The sequence below is a fragment of the Atractosteus spatula genome, chromosome 13 (assembly GCF_055471065.1).
Source record: "Atractosteus spatula isolate fAtrSpa1 chromosome 13, fAtrSpa1.hap1, whole genome shotgun sequence".
NCBI classification, from domain to species: Eukaryota; Metazoa; Chordata; class Actinopteri; order Semionotiformes; family Lepisosteidae; genus Atractosteus; species Atractosteus spatula.
The window spans coordinates 22,221,718-22,248,059 of NC_142718.1; the positions used below are offsets into that span (position 1 = coordinate 22,221,718).

The following is a 26,342-nucleotide window of genomic DNA, read 5'->3' on the forward strand; positions in this document are numbered from 1 at the left end:
ACAGCCACACTGAATTCAATTTTGTGGTTCATTGGCTTCTGTTGAGAGGTCAGTTCTTTCTCATTTTCATTTTAAATCAAAGTCAACAAGAAAAGCTATTAAACAGAAGAGAAAAACTTCAAATCAAATCACAGCTGGCACAACAAGTTATTGTTTACTCAACCAACAGTGTTATTTACAAAGGACTCACTTGGATAATAAGAAACACATTATGGTTAATAAAAATAGAAAATTTTGAAAACATGCTTCACATAACTGCACTTTTCACATTCAACCTTAGAAAAGTAGACAAACAAAACTGCTTAATATCATACAAAATTTCAAAACAAACAGATATATAGAAATATATCTGAGGTACAGTGAAGATAAATAGGAAAAACAAACATGATAAATGAACCCTTTTCCTCGATCACTTTACAATTTTAACAAAATCAAGTAAAAATCATATTATTATTCCATTATTATTATTGATCAATATTTATTGAATTTTAGTCCAAACCGTTCAGCTCTCATCCTTTTTTTAGCCTATGATAGAAAAAAAGAGATTATATTTCCATGGGTTATATTATTTGCCTTTCCAACAGATTATTTTAAGAAATGTAAAAGACCAACTGTACCTGATCATCAAGCAGTATGGTTGTATCCATCACAGCTCCAAACCTTTCCTTTCTTTTCCGTAACTTTTCCTGATGAATCTAAAATGCAAATGGAAAGTTACTGACTGAATACAGGAGATATTTTATCATTATGCTGTTAATTGTTGAAATGGGTCATTGTTTAGTTATTTAAATAAGATCTTGCTCCAGGTACACTAAAGCTGACAAATGACATGAATTTGATGCCAAAAAAAATCTCATCCCTCACAATTGCGATTGGGCACACCAATGAAAAAAATGATTGTTGTTTCTTTTCTTCTCTTTACAGCATGGAATAAACCTTTACTTAATCCTTTGTAGCCTACGCATGCTGACACAGCTACCTTCTTGAACTATATGAATATCTAGTATTGTTTATGTTCAAAATTTTAAATACAATTAAGAGAAGTAGCTTTTCACATTGTTTCACTTCCAAGCATAAATAATTAATTTGACGATTATGCAGCGACGACATCGACTTCGAGAACCAAGCCCTCAAAATGTACTCCTTTTTCCATCAACAGAGGATACCCCAGCAGTGTTATTGACAGGGCCCTTGCCCGAGCCAAAAACACCCCTCGGACCATCAACCCAATCAGGAACTCCCGCCGTAACAACCGCATTCCTTTGGTGCTTCCCTACCACCCTAACACACTTCCTATCCCAAGGACTATTAACGACAACTTTTCCATCCTACAGGATGATTCCTCCATTGGGGCCCTCTTTTCTGACCGCCCCATCATCTCATATCGCCGATCACCCAATCTGCGCCACCTTCTTGTTCACAGCTCCCTTGACCGCCCTCAGCAACCATCCACACCAGGCACTTTCCCTTGCAACAGAGCTCGCTGTATCACCTGCAAGTACACATCTAACACCACACTCTTTCAAGGCCCCTCAGGACAATTCCGGATCACCCAGATGGCATCTTGTACCTCCAGCAACCTTATTTACTGTATCTCTTGCAGTAAATGCCCAGCCATCTACATTGGAGAAACAGGAAGGAGACTTGGAGACCGCTTCAGAGAACATGTTAGGGCTGTGAAATTAAAGATCTCTCCAAGCCCATTTCACCTCTGACGGCCATGACCACTCTAATCTCTCCGTCTGTGTTCTCAAAGACAGTTTTCTGAACTCATACATCAGGAAGACTACCGAAACCAAACTTATCCTGCAGCTAGGATCACACCTTCCCCCTTCTCTTAATGACAGACTAATCTTCTTTTAAATTTTCTCCATTCATTGGAAGTTTCATTTCACACCTCTCTACACCTATTCTGACTTCACACTTCTTGATTGGCCTCTCTTTCTGTCCCCTGTTCCCGCCTCTCACTCCTCCTCCCTCCCAGCCTTTGTTCTCCCGCTGCATTACCTTTGCCTACTGCCTTGTCTCTCTCACACCTGAAGAAGGTTCCACGGCTGAAACGTTGTGTTTTCTTTCTTCATTTTTTTAGCATGTAATAAACCTATTACTTGTTCCTTTACAGCCTACGCATGCTGACGCAGCTACCTACCTGAACTAACTAAATAATTAATTCCAGTAAATCAAACAAAAATAGTTCTGACAAATCACCAAAGAAAATAATTCAACTATAAGCACTTCTCAAAAATAAATTGTGTGATTAGTGGTCCTAGATAAAACCAACCACAAACAGAATGCCTGCAAACCTTTCAGGGACTGTAATGGGAATAAGTAATTCTGAGAAAGTTATTTCACAATAACTTAAAGTATGTAGTTGGAGAACACTTTTTTCTTTAACGTTGTGTACTCATAAAGGCAACAGAATTAAAATAGCCAGTGATTTGTCAGGATATAAAAGATAATTTTCCTTCATGCTTCTTTGCTTTGATTAGAAAGTGTAAAGTTAAATCTTTAGGTGTTGGATTTGTAAGTGGAAGCTTGAGGGTTTAGTGCCCTACTGTTGTACCCCTGAGCTAGGTACATCATTTAGATTGCTCTTCTCAAGTACCCTGCTGTATAAATGTGTACAAATCAAAGTCCCTTTGGATAAAATCAACAGCTGAACTGTAAACCAGGCTATGTGTGCCAGTGTAATTACACTGATTTAGTATCATCACAAAATCAAAAAGTCATTCTAGAATGGAACACTATCAGGATGGATTCATTCAAAAAACATGTCTTTTTGACACACAATTACATCAAAGCTCTAAATTACTAAACCCAAAGATCCAAATAGCATTTTTAAAATCACAGTCATAATCCAAGACACTACTAACATAACCTTAGGGTGATCAGAAATAAAATACATGAGTGCCTTTCTTTTACATAATCACATGTTTCACTAGGTAAATTAGCTTATATTATGCATCATTCTGCGATGCATATACCAATTATATTTTTTAATTTTTTGGCATACAGTATTTGTGAAAGAAATGACCAGCTGCTGTAGAAAGAGTAACAGACACTTACCAGATTTTCATTTTCTTTCATTGCACCTAAAGGAATAATACTTATGATGAGAAAATTTATTTTAAAAAAACAATCTTTAAAGTCATAAACAGAATAATGGCAAACAAGCACATGAAACAGTATCACCTGCTTCAGTTGCAACAACAGTACCAACTGCAACCTTGAAGCTTAGTTAAAAAAAATTATGAAATGCATACTGGAAACTTATATGTGAAACATTTTGAAATAAATTTACCAGTGAAATTTCATTATATGGCTTTTTGATTTTTTTTTGTTTAGAGAATAACAGCAGGGCATGCTTAACCTTCATATAATTTACATAATGCAAGTCAGGTGTATACAGTAAAAAAATCAGTTGTTTTACATTAATTACTTGACTCGATTTACATAACATTGAAAAGTTACCTTTAAATTGTATGTTTCCATTTGACACAAATGTGGTTTACACTCTGGCACTAAATCAAAAGTTTTGCATCTTCAAAGAAATGTTCGCATAAAATGAACTGATGAATAAAAGACAACTTTCAAGAAATTTATCTTAAATGTTGTCTTTAATTTCCAACCTTGTTTTGCATCAAAAACAATATACTCATAACTGAATCATGAAGCCATCACGTTAAATCTTCTATAGTGATTTTGTTCTGTGCTTCTGTGTTGTACTGGGGATTGCCTGTTCATACAGTAGATGCCAGAACTTCTTGGCCTCATTCTTTACTTCCGAAGGTTTTTTTTTTTCAGGGTTTAACTTTTGAATTCTCAGTGTGCTTAAGAGGTTCAAGTAGGACCCACATATGAAAAGGAGATGCCTGTCAGCACCTCTGGGGAGTTCAGCCATTGTTCACATTTTATCGGACTGTATGCTGACTGCAGTCAGCAGAACTTCATTGTAAGCCACAGTGAAGGTCATAAAAGAGAAATCAGAGACGGAGTTAGAATGTATCCAGGCATTATGTGGTCCTTTGGATACTTTTAATTTGAACAAGCTACTACTTTGTAGTGTAGAAATTCAATCATAGCAAGTTTTAAACTTTTTAATCAATTGCTTCAGTGCTGGCTCCTCTGTCATTACAAATTAAGCACTGAGTATGTCGACAAAATATCCTGTACCTATAAAAAGTTGTAGGTTATAAAACAGCACTGCAGCCTTACAGTTCTTGGTTCCTTGATTCATTGTTAGATTTCGATACCTTTTGTACGGAGTTTCCATGTTTGTGCGGATTTTCTGCAGGTGTGCCAGGTTTCTACCTTCCAAAGACATGCTGGCTGGAATGCTGGGGGTCTCTAACTTGCTTACTTGCATGTGTGTGTTGATGTAAATGTGGACCCATACCCATGTATGTGGCTGACAATGTATCAATATACAAATTACCTCTGCCCTTCCCTCTGTTCTTTCCCAGTGACCTCTAATGTGCATCATTCATTAATCATCGTTACAGTACAGAAGGTAACCGAAAGAATCTTACCGTGTACTGGAATTCCAAATCTGAAATAAAAAAGCCTGTACTTAAAATTTAATGAGCGAGATAAGCATGCACAGATGAGAGAGAAAAGAGAACAGAAGCAGAAAAAGCACCTCAACAACATTGTATGTACAAAGTAGTGACCTTAGCTCTATCCCTCTTTTCATATTAACCAAATTGTAAATCAAGAAGGCTGATTGAGCCCATCTGTGTATGACTGTTAAGAACATTTTTTAGGGACAAAAACAATTTGAATGAGTAATTACTATCAACTCACAAATCACAATTCACAAATCCCCTCATACAGGTGTGTGCAACACAGTATCTGCTCCTGTGCAGAACAGTCTTTGTTTGGAAGGAGTAACCAATATAACTTTGTTCTCACTTATGTCTAAACTCCATTATCTCCCCACCTGTCAGGAACTATTTAGAAAGAAATAAAGAAAATTAATAATAAATTGTTAAACTTCTTTGTAACAACACACCTACAGCAGAGTATTTTTTAAACTAAAGTGTGAGCGCAGAGAAAGGCTGAAAAGATCTAATCAAGTTATGAGTTCAATTAAAAAGGATCACGTACAGTAGCTTCTGAAATAAAGAGCTCTAAAATAAATTCTTATATAAATTCTGAAATAAATAGGAACAAAACAAGACGAAAGGGAAGTCCAGACAACTGCAGATTTGTTACTGGCTGAAATGTTTAGTTATTTTGCTGCACTGAAAAAAATATTCCACCAATACAGTAGCTATACGGTATGTGCTGTCAATTCATTTTCAGACGTATAAAGTACCATGTGTATGAACCCTTAGTTAGTACTTGACAAACAGACTCTGACAAGCAAATTTCTGTCAGATTCTTCAAACCCATGAAATACCTGCATCTCTTTATAAAGGTCCTGTATAAGCATGTTTTTCATTTGTTTTCAAGTGTAACAATATGGTGGATAAGGATGTTTCTACATACTGTACCTAGCAGCTCTGGCTTCTTTCTTAGCTTGGTCACTAATGGTTTCTCCAAATCTTTCCGATCTCTTCTGTATACGCTGAGTAAAAACGAAAGATTAAGAAACTAAGATGTTAAAGTGTAAAATGTCCATGGGCAGGCATTTTATCATAGTGTCCACATCTTACTTTTAGGAAATTTTACATTACAGATTTATATGAAAATGTGTATCATAAAAATTATAAATATATGCAAATGACTAAGAAAATGTTTTAGCCCAGTACATTCTAAAGTGCTGGAAAATGTAGTATACTGATCTCTGCCATCACTGGATTAACTGCAGTTACAAAGATTTACAGTCTCTTCATTAACATATACTTTTATGTTCAATATGCTACAAATTAAGAATAATCAAAAATCCCACTTTTGCAAATGCTGAACCAAGTCATGCCAGACCTTTATGTCTCATGTTGTGTACAGTATGTGTGTAATAAACAGCAGGACTAGAGCAATTCCAAAAACCTTATTTGAACACCTGGAATTCTGCTTGAAACTATTGTAATTAAGTGATATCAGAATCATGACTGCATTACAGTAAATTATTTTGATGACCCACTACAATTAACTAACAAGCAGCAATCAGTTAACAGTTTGTATGAGAAGCATACTCCTCTTAAAGTAATGGGATAGTAGGATTTCATACAGATGTTTTTAGTACTATAAAATACTGTATTGACATTCAGCAAGCAACTCATGTATTTATTATATTTGTTTGAGTTTTTATACATGAATAAATTACCATGTGATCATCTGTTTTTCTCATCACACCCACTTATATGCAACTACTTCACAGAAACTACTGTACAGATATGTTTGATTATCATGGTTGTCTTGAATTCAACTAACCTCTTCTTGTGTCATTGATGAAAAGGTTTTGAATGACACTTTACCAGAGTATCTGCAACAATACAAAGAGGTTAAATACATTTCCAAAGAAGTGGAAAACATCCTCTTCATCATATTTTCATAACTTACACAGACAACAGAAAACATTTACTTACAGAATATCTGCTTCAAAACATTCTTCATCAAGTTCTTCCTCCTAATTAGAAGAAATTACAGTTTAGAGGAAGAAAGTAATTCAGAAAATGTTTATGAAAACAAAAAAAAGTTTATAAACTGCCATTAAACCAGGAAAAATACATTTGGTTTGGAGACAGAATTGAACTTAATATCTTATCATTTGCATATGATGCTGGGATACTACAGAAGGCCATGTTGGCTCTACACTCAACAAGGACAACGCTATAATCATGAACACTGCCGGATGTGACAACAGCAACGGCCAAATTAAATTCCCAGTTAGTGACATTGAAACAGTAGAGCAATTTACTACTTTTCAGGCATACAGTGATAGGAAGTGGAGAATGTTCCAAAGAAATCAATTGAAAATCTTCAGCTTGAGATAGAAAGTCTGGTTTCAAAGAAATATATGACTACCCACAAACACCAAGATCTTTAATGCAGTTCACTATGCTGAAGTATAGATGTGAAACTAGGACACTTAACCAAAAGGACACTAAGGGGATGCTTTTGGACACAAAGGCATGAGTAGTATATTGAAGATAAGGTGGTGAGATCATGCAACAAGTGAGGAAGTCAGAGATCAAAGTACGTGCCAGTGTGTCATCCTCAATCAACATCAGATGAGATGGTTGAATACCTATGCCAATTACCAGATAACACAAACTCTAAGATGATGATGAAGTGACAACCAATGGGTAAATGACAAAGAGGAAGATCTAGAAGGAGGTGGTAGAGCTGGACAACACGGGAGGAAACAGAGCTGACAAAACAGGAATTTGAAAATTTCCAAGGTCGACTTACTGAACCAGGTTCATCCTGAACCAGGATGAATAGGACTAGTAGTTCCTAACTACATTGCTGCACTATTGTGTGGTCACTGGCATCTAACGTGACAGTTCTGTCATTTGCAATACAAAGAAACATTCGTGTCTTGTGCTTAAGGTGACTGAAATGTGCCAAACCAATAAATGGAAAAAAACAACTTTCTTGTACAGTATCAGCATTGACCGAATTACGCTAGAACTTCGTTATTCTATTTTCTAGTGACAAAAATGCAACTTAAGAGCTCAAGATCACATAAAGTATCGTTATTAGGCAAAAAAATGCCCTGTGACTTTCAAAAGTATATCATATTGTATTAATACACCTAGGTTACCAAATAAGAAGTTGTATTTTGCACTACTTACCATAAGCTTACCAGGTGCGTTTTCCGGTAAATCAAACGTTTCCTCATCATCTAATTTTATAAACACACACAATAAAACCATTTTAAAAAAGATTTTGATTAAGATAATGTTCTAAGATTCTACAGAGTACAGCATTTCAGATACCGTAGGATGCATTCTCTCGAAGTGTGGGTGACTGCTTTAAACATGTTAAGAGTGAAACTCTTAATTACTGTAATAAATGCACCAATATTCTGAAGATGCGAAAAAATTCAAGGATTTTTCAAAGTGACGTCATCTGTCCTCAACCAAAAAGAACACTAAATTGTGAAAGCGGTATCACTGAAATAAAAACATCCAAAACGAATAAAAAAAAAACAAAATTAAAGAATCATGAAAAAATACATCCTTGAATATTTGATAATAATTTTAAGCGGTTTACCATAGTGCAAGCATTAACCACATTTAAAACCCCACATTTACCGCGTTGCCAGTCAGATGCGAAAACGTCCATCTTTTTTTCCTGTTCCTGGAGATATATTTGTTAGAAAATTAGGTTGTGTTTTAGTTCATCAATATGTTAAAAAATAATTGTCTTTTATTCTTGAATTCACAACTACAGGTTTAATCTAAGTGTTTTGCCGTCTTACAACACAAACCACTCTCAAAACATCCTCGGCTGCCACAACTAGCAGCAAAGAAACAGGTAGCCAACGTGGTAACGTCGTTCACCTGTGTATTTAAAAGCTGGCCAAGTAATCCATCCCCTGAGATTTACTATTAATTATTTTAGTAATAAATAAATAATAATATTTATTTTCCGGAATCTGGAAGGAAGAAAACATGTCTTTTGAAACTTCTGAAGCTTTTTCTCACTGGAATGAAGCGTACTAGTTTTCCCAACAGCAAAATTAGGTAAATTGGGTGATAACGCTCGGTTTTAAACTCCAAAGCGTTTTGTTGTGGAAAATATAAAGAAGTAATCACAGCAATGTTTTTTTTTTGCAAACACTGAAACTAATCTTAAAACTGAGCCTCTAAACAATCTCGTCCCTTCCCCTTTCACTGGAAGCTACCACTGTAAACGAAGAAATTTCAACCATCTTGTGCTTTTATGTGTTATGTAGCAGTTTCAAAACATAGTGGTAACACAGTATTGTTACAGAATTGTTACAGGACAGATTCACGTACTGTCCGGCTATTAACTGTCAGTGACTGAATAACTGTTTTGAAGACTGCAATAGATAAGATTAATTATTTTTACCTCGTGAGACATCTAAGTTCCACTAATACGTTATGTACAGTGAATACTGTATTGCTTAATGTTTTTTGTGAATGAACAGTGTCCCCATCCACCTATTACCTGATGAGCCTCCATGTAACTGGACCTCAGTTTCAGATACTATCTTATTTTTTAACATTAAATCTAATTTAATCTAACTGTCTAAGGCTGTTGTCATTCCTGGTCCTAATTCCTGCATGTTTTAAAAGTAAACCTCTCAATGAGACTTGGAAACAGGGGTAATTAATATCAATGAAGTCAATAAATTATTAAATTAATTATGATTTTGAGTAGAATTACTCTATACAGTAGCTCAAACAGAATCTGGAGTGAGAATCAGTAGTCTAAAGAATATGGGAACAAAATTCTTAAATTATACGTTCAGCCTAATGATTGTTTCCTACTTAAAGGAAAAAAAAACACTGAAAGTTGAGTGCTGGAAACCTATCAGTAGTCAATTTGGAGGTCTCTGCTTTTAATGAAAGAAATCTAATCTAATCATCCCAGCTCATTCTATAATCATTAAATGGGGCCCATGTCTTGTGAGTTGGGCATCCATTGTGTAATAGTCACATTCTCATCTTGCAAGAAGGCTGTTCTTACAAAAGTAGCATGAGGATGTGTGTTATCACATCAAGCTGAACCTGCACAGAGGTCCCAGTACTTGACAGGAGTGGTATAGTGCCATAGAGTCAGGCTGCCATCAATCACTACCGTTCTGTAGTACCGAATCGCTCCTACTCAGATCAAACTCAGAGGTTTCCACTGATCTAAGGGAAGGGTGTTAGCTTGTGGTCTCCCAGGTGGTGGCCTATCAGTGATGGACTGTGATTAGCTATACCATGTCAGTTAAGAATTTGCTGGCAGTGAATACATCAGACAGTAAAAAACAGTGCACTGTCTGTCTGGTCTCCCATATAAAAGTGGGAAATGTGTTGTCTTCTTGATAAGGAGGGCATATTGGTTCATTTTTGTCCTCTTCTTTCTCTAAGCTTAACATTTAACACATTAAATCACCTCATCGCCTGTTCTCAATCAGCTCTCTCACTAAAGAGATAATTTAGTGCTTATGCAACTGTCAATGTCAGTTGAGTGAATCACGATCTGTCAAGAATGATTAATCAAAATGATGCCAAAAATATTTGAAAATCCAAAAATATTTGCACTTTATCCATCCAACCTTTTCTATCTGCTTCTTCCAATTCGGGGTCATGGGGGAGCCAAAGCCTATCCAGGCAAGCAATGGTGGCAAGGGGGAATACCCTCTTGACGGGACGCCAGTCCATCACAGGGCACACTCAGACACGGACATGCACACACTCACACCAGAGACAATTTTCGCAGGACCTACTTTGTTTTTGGACTGTAGGAGGAAACCAGAACACTTGGAAACACAGGGAGAACATACAAAGTCCACACAGGTAGCATCCCTGATCCAGAACTGAACCCAGAGTCCCAACACTAGGAGGCAGCAATGCTAACCACCTTGCCACTCTACGTATATACTTTATTTGTATAAATTAGTATTTTAATAGGTGTGTCTTAATAAGCAATTGTATCTAGAACAGGAATCTTTATTTCTGTGTTTAAAGAGAAATTTTTATTACACAACTAATCAAACAAATCTTGTTCATCAAAACAAAACTTTATTTTTCAAGTACATATTTTTTGAATATGTACAAAAACCTTTGGATACCAAATATCTTTAAACTCATGTACAAAAAGATTACAAGTTTCTCTCATCTAATTAAATAGAAAAATACAGCAAAATAACTATGTACTGTACAGTATGTAGTCATTTGACAGTGATAAACTGGAAAATCAAAACCACAACAAAATAATTATAATTGCTCTGGAACAAGAATTCTATAACTCTAAGGAACCATGATAAATGTGGCAGGTAAATGAACAGTGAACAGATTTATTAAGAAATGTAAACTGACTCTTGATACAGAAAATCGGCAATACAAATGGCGAGCTTGATTCTTTTGAAAGGGCATCAGCAGAGGTCTGAGCAGCTACTTGCTTTCATTCTGGAAGATCTTTTAGAAAATGGAGGAACGGGCGTCCATGGATACACATCCGGTCATCCTTTCCAAGCTGATCATTCATTCTGGACAGGATGTCTTTAATATCGTCTCTGGAGAATTTGAGTGGCAACTGACGAGCTAGCCGGACTGCTTCTCCCTGGATGTGATGAAAGACATTTTCAAGTTATTTTGGCTCCAATGAGAATGCTTATCCCAATTTCTCCTGCCACCTTCGCAAATCAGTATGAAGATGTGTTGTACAACAAGTAAGCACCCAGAGCTGCCAGCATTTTGATATTTACTTATGGCTGCTCTGCACGCCTAAGGTGTAGTTAGAGATGTTAAACCACATTAGTCTCTCCATTCAATTATGGTTACACTGTGCAAAAGGCATATCAGCTCAAACTCTGCTAACAGCATATCCATTAAAAATCTGTGTTTGATTTTCTTTTGCTATAAATGAATATTGTCTGCAACTGCATTGTCAGACAACTGGTGCTAAGCTTAGGAAATTTCAAAAATGCGAACATAAACATTCTGGAGTTTTTTTTATTGAAAATTGTTCTATTGAAAAACTGGATTTCAAACAGCAAAGCACGTGTTTGAGAAAGCACTTTGAATTTAAGTTCTTTTTTAGTACTAATAAATGTTGAAAAACTTTGATACTGTCCCACAAAAGTATTGAAATTGTATTTGGGATAGAGAATGTTCTGTGTTCAACTATGTTGCTTTCTAACACAACACCCTAAAAAGCTACAGAATTTTCTAAAATATATTTCTTACCTCTAGGTAACTGATAACTTTAAGCGGCCTGCACTCCTGCACAGTTTTTGCGTTTTTCTTTAAAACAGCCATTAAAATTTCCTTTAAATCAGCAACACCAAAGAAAGGCACACAGTCAGCCATCCCGGAGACTTCCAGACATTTCTCAGCGGATGAGGCACCTGGCCAAGTAAAGCAGAAAACAAGGATTAATATACACTAGATAATAACAACTATCTCCAGGAAAGAATAATAAATAAATATTGTGATTTACACTCCAGTGACTGACCAACAAAAATAAGTGGAGTGCCAAATGGAGTGTGCTAAATGACTATTACAATTTCCTTACAGACTGGAAAAAAATGAAGTTGAAGAGGATTCAGAACATGATGTACTCCAACAATCTCTTAACTCTGCTTATGGGAAGTAAGTCTCTGGTGTTTTAAAAGGTATAGTAATGGCCAGGTGTTGCATGTACAGTACAAACAATTGCCCTGTGACCTAATTTCTGATGTTGGGTATCACAGGAGTAAAACAGTGTTTGTTCCTTTCTTAACATGCAAACAAAAATAAAGATATTTTATATTGTATATAATTTAACCATTACCATATCTGCTTCTGTTTTTTTACTCGTGGACATTTTTGGAAGTTGTAGAAGTTTGGTACAAGCATATTCAGTTATCACAATGCATAAAATTAAGAGAAATCTGCCGTCATTTAATGGCATCTTTAAAGATAAGGCCCCAGCTCTCTCTAAGCAGGACTTTTTTTTATTGTGGAATCACTTGTAGTTTTTTCTGTACACTGCACGTGTGTGCTTGAATATTTCTCACATTGCAGGAATGTGCTTGGTATGCCTTGGTGAGGATAAGACTAAGACTTGTCATTCGAGCCGCCTTGGATGCAGAGAAGACAGACGCTGAAAGTTCTGCCTTCACCATTATCAGCATCATATAAATCCACAAATCCAGGTTAAGACCTTTAAGAGTTTTCACAGCAGTGAGCTAAAGACCCTGGCATTACTGACCCACTCATAGGTGTACAATAAGTTACTCACTTTCTTTCAAAATAATTATCAAAATGAAAACAATGTCTAACTTGGATTTTCACAAGATATTTTAAACACAGTTCTATTTTTATTGAAAAACGTTATATTTTATGAGAAAATGTAAAATTACTTTATTAGTATTATTTTTTTCTTATTAAACCACTGGCAGACAAAAAGAAAAACGTGAATGTAGTAATATCGTATGGTCAATCCCTTCTGTTTTAATTCCCAGCTCCTACTTATCTGACTGCTCTGCACTGACCCCTGCTGATAGATCCAGGAAATATCTGTACTTAATCAGCTGACAGCTGCAGAGTTGGCAGCAACAGTGTGCTCATTTCTTGGCATTTCTCTTTCCTCAAAGGGCAACCATTCTCCTCATCACCATGGAGTAGTATGAACCCACTGTGCTGGGTACAAACCTTGGCAGCTGGCCATGTCAGATGAGGTTTCGCAACGGCCTCTATTCAAACTTACAGTTCAGGTTTCTGCTTTAAATTGGACTTGATTTGCATGACCTGAGGAAAAGAGGAAATGCAGAAATCGACCCACAAAGATAGCTTTGATTACAGAATAAAAATTCTAATTAACCTGCAAGCTCAAGATAAAATAAAATCTGTACTCTGTAGGTCTCTGTGACCCATAAAATACTTTTAGAAATTGAAAATCTATATGATAATGTATATTTATGTGGTTGGAATCATACAGATATTTCTGCCATGGTACAATCTCAGCAAGCTAAAATTAAGGAACAGAACTTGGAAGTGACACTACCTTTTATTTGCGTTCATTCAAGGTCTTGTAAAGAATCGGTTTCCAGAACAGCATGTCCTTTACCTGATTTTGACCTTCATCCAAACAACTTCAGTTCCTCTAAAATATTTTAATACAGAACAAAAGCTCTAACCTTTTCACTTGAAAACTACATTTATTTTTTCTGTTCCAAACTCCTGTTCTGGAACCTTTTCCTCCTAATCAGCTTCTCTCACTGCTACAAACCTCTACCACAACAAGAGTGAAGAAAACCACGTATGTGTTCTTCCAAAAACTGTAAACGGCAGAATCATCTGCCATTATTGCACAATTCTATTTTACCAAAGAAGCCAGAATTACCAGCTTTGGCTAGGTAACTTGTTCCAGACACCCACAACTTTTCATGAAAAAAGAGGCCTTTTCCACTTACCACCACTTTTGTCCATTGGCTAATGTTCCACTGTTGATTCTAAATAACTCGTATATCTCTATTGTGTTGACTTCTCAGGTGCCTTTGTATTCTTCTCTGTTTAAGACTAAATATATAGTACTTAGTTCTTTTATCCTGTTGATACCTTTAAGCAAATGACTTAGCAATATAATTTTGGAATGTCAGCATTGTGCACCATATTCTAAATGGGATCTTTCTGTATGATATGTAGAATTTAAACACGTTTTAATTTAAGTTCTGCACATTCACCTTTATCCTAACATTTTTGCTGCCATATGTGTTGCCCCACAGTCTCAAAATAAAAATGATGTGTTGACATAGACTCTTAAGTTATTTTCAATACTAGTTTCTTCACGTTCAGTGATTCGCATCTTAGTTTCCACAATTTATGTCTCTGCAGCCTGTACATAGCAATCTGCACATATTCACATTAAATGACTTGTGCAATGTGCTTGCCCAGTATAAAGTGTGTAAAAACGTCCTTACAATCTGTTTGCCTTTTTTACTGCTTTCCCAGATGACGTAAATTGGGAAAACATAAACACTTAAGCCATTTTCATAAATGTCATAGCTTATGTTTTTGTGCTTGCACATAATAATCTGTACATGTCTAGATTAAGCATTATCTGCCAGGTGTCTGCCCAGTCTTTGAAATCTGTCTAAATCTTTTTGATGTCTGCTAATCCTCCCAGTTTGGCATCATCTACAAACGTCACAGGTTTAGTAACTATACAGAATTTACATCACTGATATGAACTGGCAAAAGCAGTGGTCTCTAATTTCCCATTATTTTTTGTCTCACCACAGCAGAACAGCCTTTTGTGTTTTTCATGTCTCAACTCATGGCTACGAACTGCGCTACCGCACACAGGAAAATGTGCGGAGTGCAGGTAGACAAGTACGACCTGCACACCTTCAGCCTGTTCATATTTTTGACATGTCACAATCTATGCAAGCATATGTAGGAGGTTCAAGGCTGACTGGAGGAGAAGTGTGTCCCTCATGGACAGCATCGTGAGCTTCAAGCCCAGTGAAGTCACAGCGGGCACTGTGCTGCCATGAGCTGAAAGAGTCCTGGACAATTAATATTAGTCTGTAAACACATAGTCTGTAAACACTAGGTTGTGCTTTAGCTTTGTGTTATAAATCACTGCCTTTTTGAGTTTAAAGTAAACTAGTTTGTTAAATAGTTTGTTAATAGTTAAATATTCTTCATAGTTTGAAGCAGACCACAGACCACAACATTGCGTTTCTTCTTCCTACTTTTCTGCATGGAATTAACCTGTACTTGTTCATTTGCAGCCAAGGAATGATGATGCATGTCCCTACTTGAACATGTTTATCTATTGACCATAAAATTGATCACAGAGATATGTGACTGTTCTCGGTATGCTCTAACAAGTCTAACAAATTTAGTTACACAAGACCTACCCTTTATAAATCCTTGCTATCACCTGGAATCCCAATATCAATTCCATAACACTACATGTTATAGAAGAAACATATCTACAAATACTCGATTCTCACACTTGTAATGCCTCTAAAGTTTTAAAGTGAATGCTAATATTAATATAGAACTTTTGTCATTGCTCAGCCTGAGGCATGTTGTGAATTAGTTCCTTTGAGAACACAAGTGACATTTTTATCAGTCATGACTCCTTCATTGCTTAAAATGTCTCATTTTTATTTCTGAGGATACCCTCATCTTCATCCTTTACTTTTCTTTTCTGTCACCCCATTTATTTAACCAGAAGCTTTTCTGCGTAATAATTGTTTTATGTCTTCTTACAATTTTCTTTAACAGATTTAAATCTGTAATAAACTCTCCATTTCCTCCCACAGTCCAAAAACATACTGGTGGGTTAACTGGTTTCTGGAAAAATTGGCCCTGGTGTGAGTGCGTGCGTGTCTGTGGTTTGTGTCTATGTGTTCACTGCGATGGACTGCACAACTGGACAACCAGAATTGCAATTGCGTCCCGTTCATGGTGTATCGTGCCATGTGCCCGTTGCTTGTGTGGATAGGTTCCGGCTCCACCTTGATCTTGAACTGGACAGTTAGAAAATGGACAGAGGGATGGATGGATAACTTTAAAAGACTGCATTTTGGTAACAACAAGGATAATAAAAACATTTAGAATAGATGTTATTAACTGCTTTCATATGCTGGCATTCTACATAGAACACTGATGTTTAAAGTGCAACCTTTTGATATTGTAGCAACTGACAGGTTTAAGTTGAACTTTGCTGTGTAAATTAAGCAGGAGGCAAGGGCTCCATTCTGTGTTTAAAACTCAGGTGCACAGTTCAGATTTGATGCACTGTCACTTTCAAAGGTTAAACCCCTAAAATATGTTCCATATGATGGAGCGGTTTCTAGGAAAGCTGCAGATTTTTTTCTTCTGGTGTTAATCCAATACTGACACAGCAATTCTGTCAGAATAATTTATTTTAATCCTTTTATTCAAACCCCTATGTTTGACATTTCTAAATTATTTGTGAACTATGACATTAATGATGTCCAATTGATCCAACCTCTGTTTAATTGAAATGGACAATACTTGAGACCTTTAAACAGCATGAATCGAGAAATAATAAAAGAGCTTTTTCTCAGGGGAACGATTTGTTGTAAACAGTACGGCATGTGTGTAAATTACCCACGTTAACAAAAACAAAGAACAAAATCATTAAAGTCCTCTAGTTTTTTTTAAAACAAAAAACTGAATTAATGCTTTTCACCAAAGAAAAAGAAGATGCAGAAGTTTATGCTCCATTTGTAACTTCAGGTCTTTAACAAGAATAAGAACTAGCTAAAAGAGGGCATTCTGTACTAATTCCTTCATAGTTTGAAATTAATGATACTCTCGTGGTAAACACATTCAAAAAGTATTGTATGTCAAAATGTTGCTGTTGTTGGACACTTGTTTCAGTGGAAATGCTGCAAGTGTAATAAAATTGCATTCCTACTGGAGTATGACAACCTCCGGAAAGACTCCTCTCTTGGAGTAATAAAGAATAAAGTAAGAATTAATTCAGAACTCTACCACTTTCAACACCACAGATTTACCTCCGATATTAATCTGATTTCAGAAAAGGCAGAAATACAGATGCAGGATTAGACTGGTAGTGAGCTCTGTATTAAATAAGTCTTAAGGTCCAGCAAACCTGGAATCAGTCGGACTTTAAACCCATTTGCCACGAGTCTTGGATCTGAAAAGTAGGTCACACCGTTTAACCCTGGGCATTCCTTCTCCATGCCGAAGAGCACACCTGTGTATTCTGCTCCACCGAGGAGGCTGCAAGAAAGCAAACCAAGGCAACAAACTAAAACAAACTGGAATGCTGCACAAGACCAGCTCAGTCTTTAAAATCAAATTTTAGCCTAGTGTAATTTCCATGAAAGCCCAGATCCCAGGGCAAGTACTGTACAGGAGATACTGTATTTGTTATAGCATTAAAAACTTAAATAAGTAATATAACAAAGCATAGATTTTTCTTATGCAATGGGAAATTCCAAAAGCAGTATATTACCCATCTGTTAACTGTATAGGTGTCTGAAGGCTCACTGCTGGAAGTATATTATTCTCCAGAAGTCTTTTAAACAGCAAGGCTTCTTCCACCCGAAAAGGATTTAACAACATGAGCTTTTTCCCAGATAAAACAACCCATGTGCCGTGTGAAGTCAGCCGGTTTACGAGCTGCAGGCCTTCCGTCTTTTGTTGCTGTTCTTCTGATAACAGCTTAATCCGCTGTTTCAGAGAATTCATACTAAAGAGAATGGGCTTAAAGGGTGTCGTGGAATGGGCTTTCTTTTCGGCTCGAGACTGAAAGAGCTCATCCAGCGTCTGCTGGTTGGGAAGGGAAACCTTGCGTTTCTGGACTGCTGGTCGGCTAGGAAGTGAATCCAGCTTGTTCCACTTCTCTGCTTCTTTTCCACCTTGCTCTGTTGCCTTCTTAGTTTGTAAATTGTACCGGGCTAAGTCCTTTTCAGCCTTGTCCGAATACCTGTAACAAAACAAAAACACAAAATAAAATAAAACAATTACGTTAAAGGGTTAAAGGGTAAGACAATACTTACTGTCAAAATATAAAAAGGGCTCAGTCAGTTTGATTATCAGTACTAATTAGCTGTTTAAATACTACTCTAAACTTTAAAACAAGTTTCACCTATCAACTAGATGTCTGAGTCATGCCAGCTATATGTTTTTGGCCAGTTTGCAATTTGTCTGGTTTTCCACAATTCCCCAATATCCCACAATTCTCACAATAAGAGTGAGACTTTCCTTTCATTAGATGCTTCAAAAATGCAAATGTGCTTTATTAAATAGCACTCTTAACCTAAAAGACAATAATATCTATGGTCCCTAGTAGAAAAACTGCCCTCTTGTGAGAAAGTTAGAAAATCTCAAAGCTTGTACTTAAGGAAACAACATTCTATTCACAAAAGATCTCACTTAGTATACTGTGTCGAATGTACACATAGTATATAGTTGTTTCTACAGTGACAGGCTAAAAGAACTGAACCTTTTTAGTTTTGAACAGAGACGACGACAAGGAAGATCTGATTCAATTATTCAAAATCCTCTCAGGCATTGACAAAGTCAACAGTGAAACATGAAGATCAGAAGACAAAAATGGAAACAAAGTGGAAGTACATTTAAAACTGAGAAAATAAGGCACATTTTTACAAAGAGTTGTGAGGGTAGGGAACAATTTCCTAACTATGCTATTGAAGCGAATACCCTGGCTTCTTGGCTGAATGAGATCCTCAGATCAATTAGCTACTAGCTAGATAATCTAGAATGGCAGAATATCCTTGTCTTGTTTGTAACTTTTCTCAAAATGTTCAAAAATGCCACGTGTATATTATTTGTAAAGAAATAGCAATGTGATTAAGATTCTGCTAGATTGAAACATTGTTATTTGTATGCATGCTTTTGGATGGAATTAATCCTGCTTATTTAGACTGCAAGCAGCAGAGATGTTAATATTGTTTCACAGTGATGTGATTCTTCATTACCCAAAGAGGCTGACTCTTTCTGTGAAATTAAGCGCTTCACAATGAATTCTCCAGACAAATTCTGAAGAACGGAGTACATTTTTGATTTTGCCTTAACAACTGTATTCCTTTTTTGGAAAGGCCAGAGAACTCTGACCAGTCTGTTCCATTTTCAATTTGTGGCTAATTTGCTTCGTTAAAAAATTGTCCCCAGTAAACTCTAAATTGTTTCTGAATGAGCAAAAATTTGAAGATACGGCATTTTTATGCCACCCAATAAAAACATGTCATATTTTTTGGCATATGTGTGGTATGCTTTTCTGTTTGATGTACTAATACTTATGAACAATCTGTTCTTTATACTTTCCATTTTTTAACCCTTTCTAGTTCTTACATATAACAATCTCCATATAGAGAGATCACATTACAGAATCTAACTGTAAATAAACTGTGCAAGCTAAATACACACTGGGAACACTGTTCATTTAAGTTAAGAAACTGTGCTTCATACAGTAAATGTGTATCGAAGCAAAGAATGAAGAGGCTTTCACAAAATTCAGTAAGTATTCATTTGTGTATGCGATGTTTATTAATCTAGTTTACAAAGTAAACAAAATATGCTGAAGATTTGGAGTCAGCTCGTAACCTCATGCTATTAGTTTAGTGTAATCTTTAACAGTCGTAAATTAAGCTTTTAAAGATAAGCACTTCTTACATGAACATTCAGAATCAATTACTTGCAGGCGTGGTGGAAAATAGGTTTAGTGAAAAGGTCACCAGTTGTAACTAATTAAATTTGCTCAATTCACATATGGAACCTTGATTCAATTTACTCTGGTGAATCTAAGTGCTCCTAGGGACAAGTAATAAATCATATCCAAGAAAATGTGCAGAAACTGTTAAGATAAAAAACATCTGCTACCTGTAGCCAAAGGCGGGGGATGGGGGTGTAAATGCCTGTGGAAACTGAAGTTACAGTTCCTGATCTACTACTTAAGGTTTCACATTCTTGCCAATTAAAATCCAGTAAAAATTATGCAATTGTCATTGTAAGCGTTTATCATAATATGAGGCATGTAAGCATGGATACCATTAGTGAATTCATCAAAAAGAAGCACAGAAATATGATAAGGAATCAAGATCAGCTTTAACTGTTTCAGGATTTGCTATTTAATTAATTTGTTCTTTAGTCTGAAAGGTTATAATGTCCATAAAACAACGAACTAAAAGAGGCTGTCTAGGAAAATAGCTTAGATTTTTTTTGTTGACACATCATTTATATCTCCTGGACAACGTGGGCAAGCAATTGTAGAAATGAAGTTAAGAGATGTTGTGTTAACATTGTATAATGCACTAGTAAGGCCTCATTTAGGATATTGTGTACAAGTCGTGGTCACCAAGTCATTGCTGGTCTGGAAAAAGTCCCTTAAAGACCAACGTTCAGGGGCTTAAAGGAATGTCTTGCACAGACAGGCTAAAGGAACTAAATAAAAGGACCTGATACAAGAATTCAAAATCCTTTACAAATTCAGCTCAGTGGTCTTTTTCTCAGAGGAAACCAAGGGAAAGTACATCAGTACAAACTGAAAACAGGTATCCAAAAGGTTGTGGAACAAGCTACCCAAGCTGATACCAAGGCTTTTTCAAAAAACAGCTGGATGAGCTTCTGGGATCAATTAGGTACTCACTACCAAATGGGCTGAATGACCTCCTCTTGTTTCTAACCATTTTTAACAGGTTTACAACCATTACAACCATTATAGCTATTCCATGTTGACTGTTTTCTAGGACATTACTGCCATTTAAATGATCCTCTAAGAAGAATTTCGTTCTTATAATCATTTTCATAACTTTACCTGTAAAAGATTTCAAAATTAATGGTCTCTAATTAGTTGATTCAGTTTTTGTTATGGAAGCGTACTAGATTAGTGCCTCTCGAGTCCCTGGGTACTTCCACCGACTTATTTGATTGTTAGAAAAGGTGAATCAATGGGTTCTGAGCAACATCTCTTGCACCCTTGAGTACAATTTGTAAGATACCATTTACTATCCAAAACACTTCTGACTCTGCTATGCTAATACTATTTGTAATACTATGTGTTGGTGAACTTCTACCGCTGCACCATCGAGAGCGTCCTCACAAACGGGATCACCGTGTGGTATGGCAACACCTCTTCGCGAGAAAGAAAGGCACTGCAGAGAATGGTCAATATGGCCCAGAAGATCATCGGCTGCGGTCTCACCGAGATTAAACAGCTCTATGAGGACCGCTGCCGGGATAGAATTCTGGCCATCACAGAGGACAGTCACCACCCCGGGCATGAGCTCTTCACCCCACTGCCCTCAGGCAAGAGATATAAGAGCATACGGACAATTACCACTAGATTCTTCAATAGCTTCTATCCACAAGCAGTGAGACTGGCGAACACATTTAGCCATCCCCCTCGGACCACACCTACACCATCACCATCTACCTCTTTATGATTTCTTATCTATTGCACATCTCCAGTCATTGTTTACACGTCTGTATTGTTTACATTCAAACTGTCTACATGTTTACTTGCACATTGTCTATTGTTTGTTTGTACATTGTCTTGATGCACTGTTTGCACTTTGTCTTGTTTTTTACACTTGTTTTACAATCGAGAGACTTTCTGTAAGTAAGAATTCCATTGTACCAGTACCGGTTACATATGGCAATAAAGTTCAAGTTCAGTTCAGTTCAAGTTCAAGTTTAATACAGAACACTGACCTTCCCAGATGGCAGATATATAATCCTACTCCACAGGAGATACCCTCTTGGTCCAGTTTTAATCAGAACTGTTACAAAATGGTGCTCATTATGGCATGTAGAAATGTTTGTACTACTCTTCCACAGCTGAATTCAGAAGGATAACAAGTTTGCAGAAAGCAATAGCTTTCCAATGTTAGCATGTTTCACAATGATAAACTGTTGTGTCTCTAGCATACTGGCAAACACTTGCCCCATTTAGCATCATATTGGTAGCTGAACATATCCCATGTCTTTTCAAAGCCTGTTGTATAGTCACAAACTCACCATATCACAGTGTCAGTCATCAGTTAATGTTGCAATCTGATAATGGTAAAATAGCCTACATCAGCTTGGAGGATCCTACCAAAGTGTTCAACCTAGGGACCACAGACCACACATGCCAAACTGGACAAAACAGGATGAGCTCTCCTCCCATCATCATCGACACAGCTATTTCCATCCCAGCCCAACATCTCACAGTCTTAAAACAAGTAAATCAATGTAACACCGACACCTTCCACCAAACCTCTCTGTCTTCTGTCCTCCCAGGCAAAGGAGAGTCACAAAAACAACTAATGAGTCAAAAGGGTTTGAAACAAAAACAAAAGCGATCAGTGATAAGGGTGCTCATTAGTGTTTGTTCCCTGCCATTGTCTGGGATTCAGTATTGACTCTACCTAGCATGGTTTCAGGAGCCCAGAAAGAGGACACAAGGGATGCTGGTGTCAGCATCTCCTCCAGTGTATTGAAAAGATCCTTGGTTACAAGTTTTCAAAACACAGTGAAGATGAAAGGCATGTAGAATTAAAGAAGATCAACCCATATGTAAACTGGGGAAGACATCAGGTTCCTACGTATAACTAGAGGACAAAAACGGCAAAGCATGAGATTGTATTTCTACTATTTCATACTGTAATAATGCATTAGTACACTGAGGGGTGTTAAGCAAAAGCTTTTTTCATGCACTCCTTTGACTACTTAAAGTGCTTCAAACAATTAGGATGTGTATTATAGTCGTCTATGCCAATCCTTAGCCAGAATATCAAATTAATAGGAAACTGAGGAAAAGGGAAATCAAAGCACTTTTTTTAAGTTGAACTGAAGGATTATTCTCTACCAGGACAGTTTATCTGTCTAAAGATAAGAATTTTCAATAAGACTTTTAGCTGGAATTACCAAGTTAAGTGCAGACCATCCATGATTTTATTGCTTTCCTAGAAACTGAAGAATATGTTGGAAGGCCATTTCAATTAAAACGGAAACTTCCTCATTACAATATCTTTTCAGATTATGTAAATAAAAATAATAGTCACCACTCCTTATCCTGCTATCAGTTATTTCTGTTCAGTCTAGAACAGACATTTTGGAATGGTGTAGATGTATATGTTCCACCTTGAATATATCACATACTTGCAGCTTCTTCATTGGCATTACAAAGCTGGCAACATTAAACTCTGTCGCTACAACAAATTCATAGCATAGAATGAGGATCGTTATGCCTGGGCGCACTAAATTAAACCTACAACCAAACATCTACTGGGCTCTTTTTAGTTCGAATAACTGATTGAACAGAATATGAACACATACTAAGTCACTGCTGTCACAGAGATGAAGATTAACGCAGCCTTGAAGTATACAAAATGCATAGCATGTTGGAAAAAAAAATGTTACGATGTTTTATAACACAGAAAACCTGTTTCAAGACTGGAAAATATTGAGCATCTAACCTAATAGTCAGACGCAGTGGTCTGGAAAAGATAAACATACCTCATATCAACAATTCACCATCAGGGTAGAACAAGGGACAAGCCAAAAAGATTTTCCACGCTATATTTTATAAAGGCAGGTGATATGTCTTTTTTTTTTACCTAGTGAGTCACAAGGAATGGAAAATATTGGTTCAAAGGTGAAATCTGGAATCTTACTTCTTTTTCTCTTCTTCCCTCAGGTTTTTCCACATCCCTTCAACAGCACCGGTAATGTCTTGCAGGCTGGACTTTGGATTCTCTTCGAGGATCCGTGGCCGCATCTCCTGCTCAAAAATTGCACTAGCGGACATAGGCTGCCGGACAGTTCGATTGCTAATCAAGTCGTAGGCAGTGACTTTCGCCATTTTCTCTGTCACTGCATTTTTGCATGAGCTCTTGCTCGTCTTTGCATTGGCTTCAGAGGTTCCTTGGCTGTTATCGGACGTGTGCTCACTTCCTTTTTCATTAGGCACATGAATTTTTACCGGCTCCAGCCACTCACTCGTTATAGGGTCTTGAAAAGCATGACCCTTGCTCCAGTTTTCAGCGGTTATCTCCAAACCATCTTTTATTCCATCTGACCCATTTGAATTGTCAGGAATTGGAGCATCAAGATCACCTGTGCTGTTCAAACTGTGTTCTTGCTGGGTATGTGCAAGTGTGCTCTCATCAGTTAGTGAGAAAGACATGCCAAACTCACAGTAGTTCTTACTGTCCTGACAGCCATCAGAAGCTGATGAAGTGCCATCTAGCATCTCATCCTGAGCAGTCTTACTGAACACGTCAGAGGCATGTTGTGGGACTTTATCATGTGATCCTGTCTGCTCATGTTGTATGAAGCTCTTCTGCACCTTTTTAAGATCAGTGTGTTCCCCACTGTTGTAAGAAGAAGAACCTCCAGAAGTAACCTCCAAGCCATTGAGAAGATCTGTTTTTTGGGTAGATGTCTGCTCGTCTGTTCCACTAATGTCTGCAGGCATTGTATTCGAGGGGGAGACGTATATTGACATCAACATGGTCTCCACAGCTATTAAAACTGCTTCCTAAGGAAACAGAAAGAGGGATTTATTATTTCCTCTATACTGAAGTGTCCCAAAACAAAACACCTTCTCCTAAATTGGGACTCAAATTAAAAGCAAGAGGAAGGAACATTCTCCTGGTTAAGTAAAGAGTTCACTTTACTTGGAGTTACAAATGTGGTTTATAGTTTGACATTTTAGCCAAACATAATGAAGTAGCTTTCAGCAGAAATAAATGAAAACTGCCTAACATATCATTGAAGAGGAAGAAAATCGCCCAAACAAATTTTATACTCTTTAAAAATTAAGTGCTACCCAGCTGCCCAGGTCATGTGTTCAAGGCAGTAGGTTTAATGTGATTCCCACATAATGAAGAATTAAATCAGGATATGATAATGTCCTTATCATCCTATATAATTCAAACATAATCAGCTCAGTAGCGACAGTTAAAGCAGGAGTTTGCTGAATATAAAGAAAATATTCAGTAGGAATTGCTTTAACGGAGCAAAGGGGCAAAACAGATCAACACAAAATGTAGATTTCAGACCAAAAATAAACATAAGGCTCTTAGACAGTGCCAAGCAAGACCAGAATCTTGGCACTGCCGCAATACAAATGACCAAACTCATAACCTGCTTTCACAATCTGTTGAAAAGCCCTACTTAAGCGCTAAAACCATTTGTGAGAACCTTGTAAATTGTAAATATACTTCAACATTCTTAAGCAAGAACATACAAACTGAAAGAGCACAAGTTATACCTTGTTATGAAGCATGACTGTAGTTTTATCAGGAGTGAGGTTCACATCAACCGCAGAGGGAGGGACGAGAATGTTCATCATCATCGCAGGGTATCGGCCACGGGACGACTCTGTACTGGACTGCGAGTTGTAGTGCTGTCTGACGAGCTGCACATTTAACCAGGAACAGAATCGATCAAGTTAACATGGTAGAATGCTATGGAAACAGACATACATGGAGAACAATGTGATGCTGAGATTAAAGTTGGGAGCTTGTGTCTGTAGAAGAAAGAAAAATGACTGGAAATTACACAAAAAGGATTTTAAAATATATATTTTTACTCAGCACAGTGAAAGAAAAAATATAATATTTCAAGTAAACTAATATTATTAATTTATTTGTGCTTTATTGAAAGTGGCATGCATATTTTACCCATTTATACATCAGGGTACTTTACTGAAGGGATCTAAGTTGATTGCTCAATCATATCCCACAGTCTGAACCCATACCCAGTTCCAAATCCAGTCCTTAACCACTCTTCCACACTGCTGCCTCATAATCATGATATTAAGCAAGAGTGCTTAAACAAATAAAGAGTCAGTGCAGGTGAGTACACATACAGTAATACCCTGCTTAGTATTATGTGATTAATACATGCATACTGGTTTGTATGTATGTAAGTTTTCAATGCGCAATCAGAAAAAATGTGTCATCTTTCAACAATGCTGTTGCCAAGCAGCTAAAATCTGCTATGACAACTGCCTCTGCTGGCACTGTGATGGAAGCAGAAGTGAGCTGCCGAAATAGGAACTGGTTCCAAATTATTGAATGAACAGCCGTATGTTGAATGTAGTCTTTTACCTTAAGAATTTCTTTCTGACGGACCGGTCTGTGATTCACAAAAATGAAAGTTCTGTCAGGGTTACTGGAGCCTGTCACAGTGTAATCCGAGCCTGGTTTTGGAACATACCCGTTTATAGCAATCTGTAAAAACAAAATAAAATGTTGTAAATGTAAG

At 36.9% G+C, this 26,342-nt stretch overlaps 2 protein-coding genes across 3 annotated transcripts in view; both read right to left on the reverse strand.

Moving 5' to 3' along the window:
• Positions 1–471: 471 nt before the first annotated feature.
• On the reverse strand, positions 472–8,235 carry LOC148821895 (SAP domain-containing ribonucleoprotein-like). Its single transcript, XM_088930105.1, has 9 exons — positions 8,205–8,235; positions 7,743–7,792; positions 6,531–6,571; positions 6,376–6,427; positions 5,496–5,569; positions 4,530–4,549; positions 3,067–3,092; positions 618–695; positions 472–525 (listed from the first exon to the last, which is right to left on the reverse strand). The coding sequence occupies exons 1-9, from the start codon at positions 8,233–8,235 to the stop codon at positions 472–474; spliced, it is 426 nt and encodes a 141-aa protein (XP_088786231.1).
• Positions 8,236–10,763: 2,528 nt separating this feature from the next.
• Positions 10,764–26,342, reverse strand: part of pms1 (PMS1 homolog 1, mismatch repair system component) — a 34,048-nt gene continuing 18,469 nt past the window's right edge. For both annotated transcript variants that reach the window (XM_088931345.1, XM_088931346.1), the window contains exons 7-13: positions 26,186–26,308; positions 25,345–25,491; positions 23,744–24,609; positions 17,578–18,051; positions 17,212–17,342; positions 11,817–11,977; positions 10,764–11,190 (exon numbers count right to left, since the gene is read on the reverse strand). In XM_088931345.1, the coding sequence (XP_088787471.1) occupies positions 11,032–11,190; positions 11,817–11,977; positions 17,212–17,342; positions 17,578–18,051; positions 23,744–24,609; positions 25,345–25,491; positions 26,186–26,308 (2,061 nt within the window). In that variant the 3' untranslated portion in view covers positions 10,764–11,031. The remainder of the gene's footprint in view (positions 11,191–11,816; positions 11,978–17,211; positions 17,343–17,577; positions 18,052–23,743; positions 24,610–25,344; positions 25,492–26,185; positions 26,309–26,342) is intronic.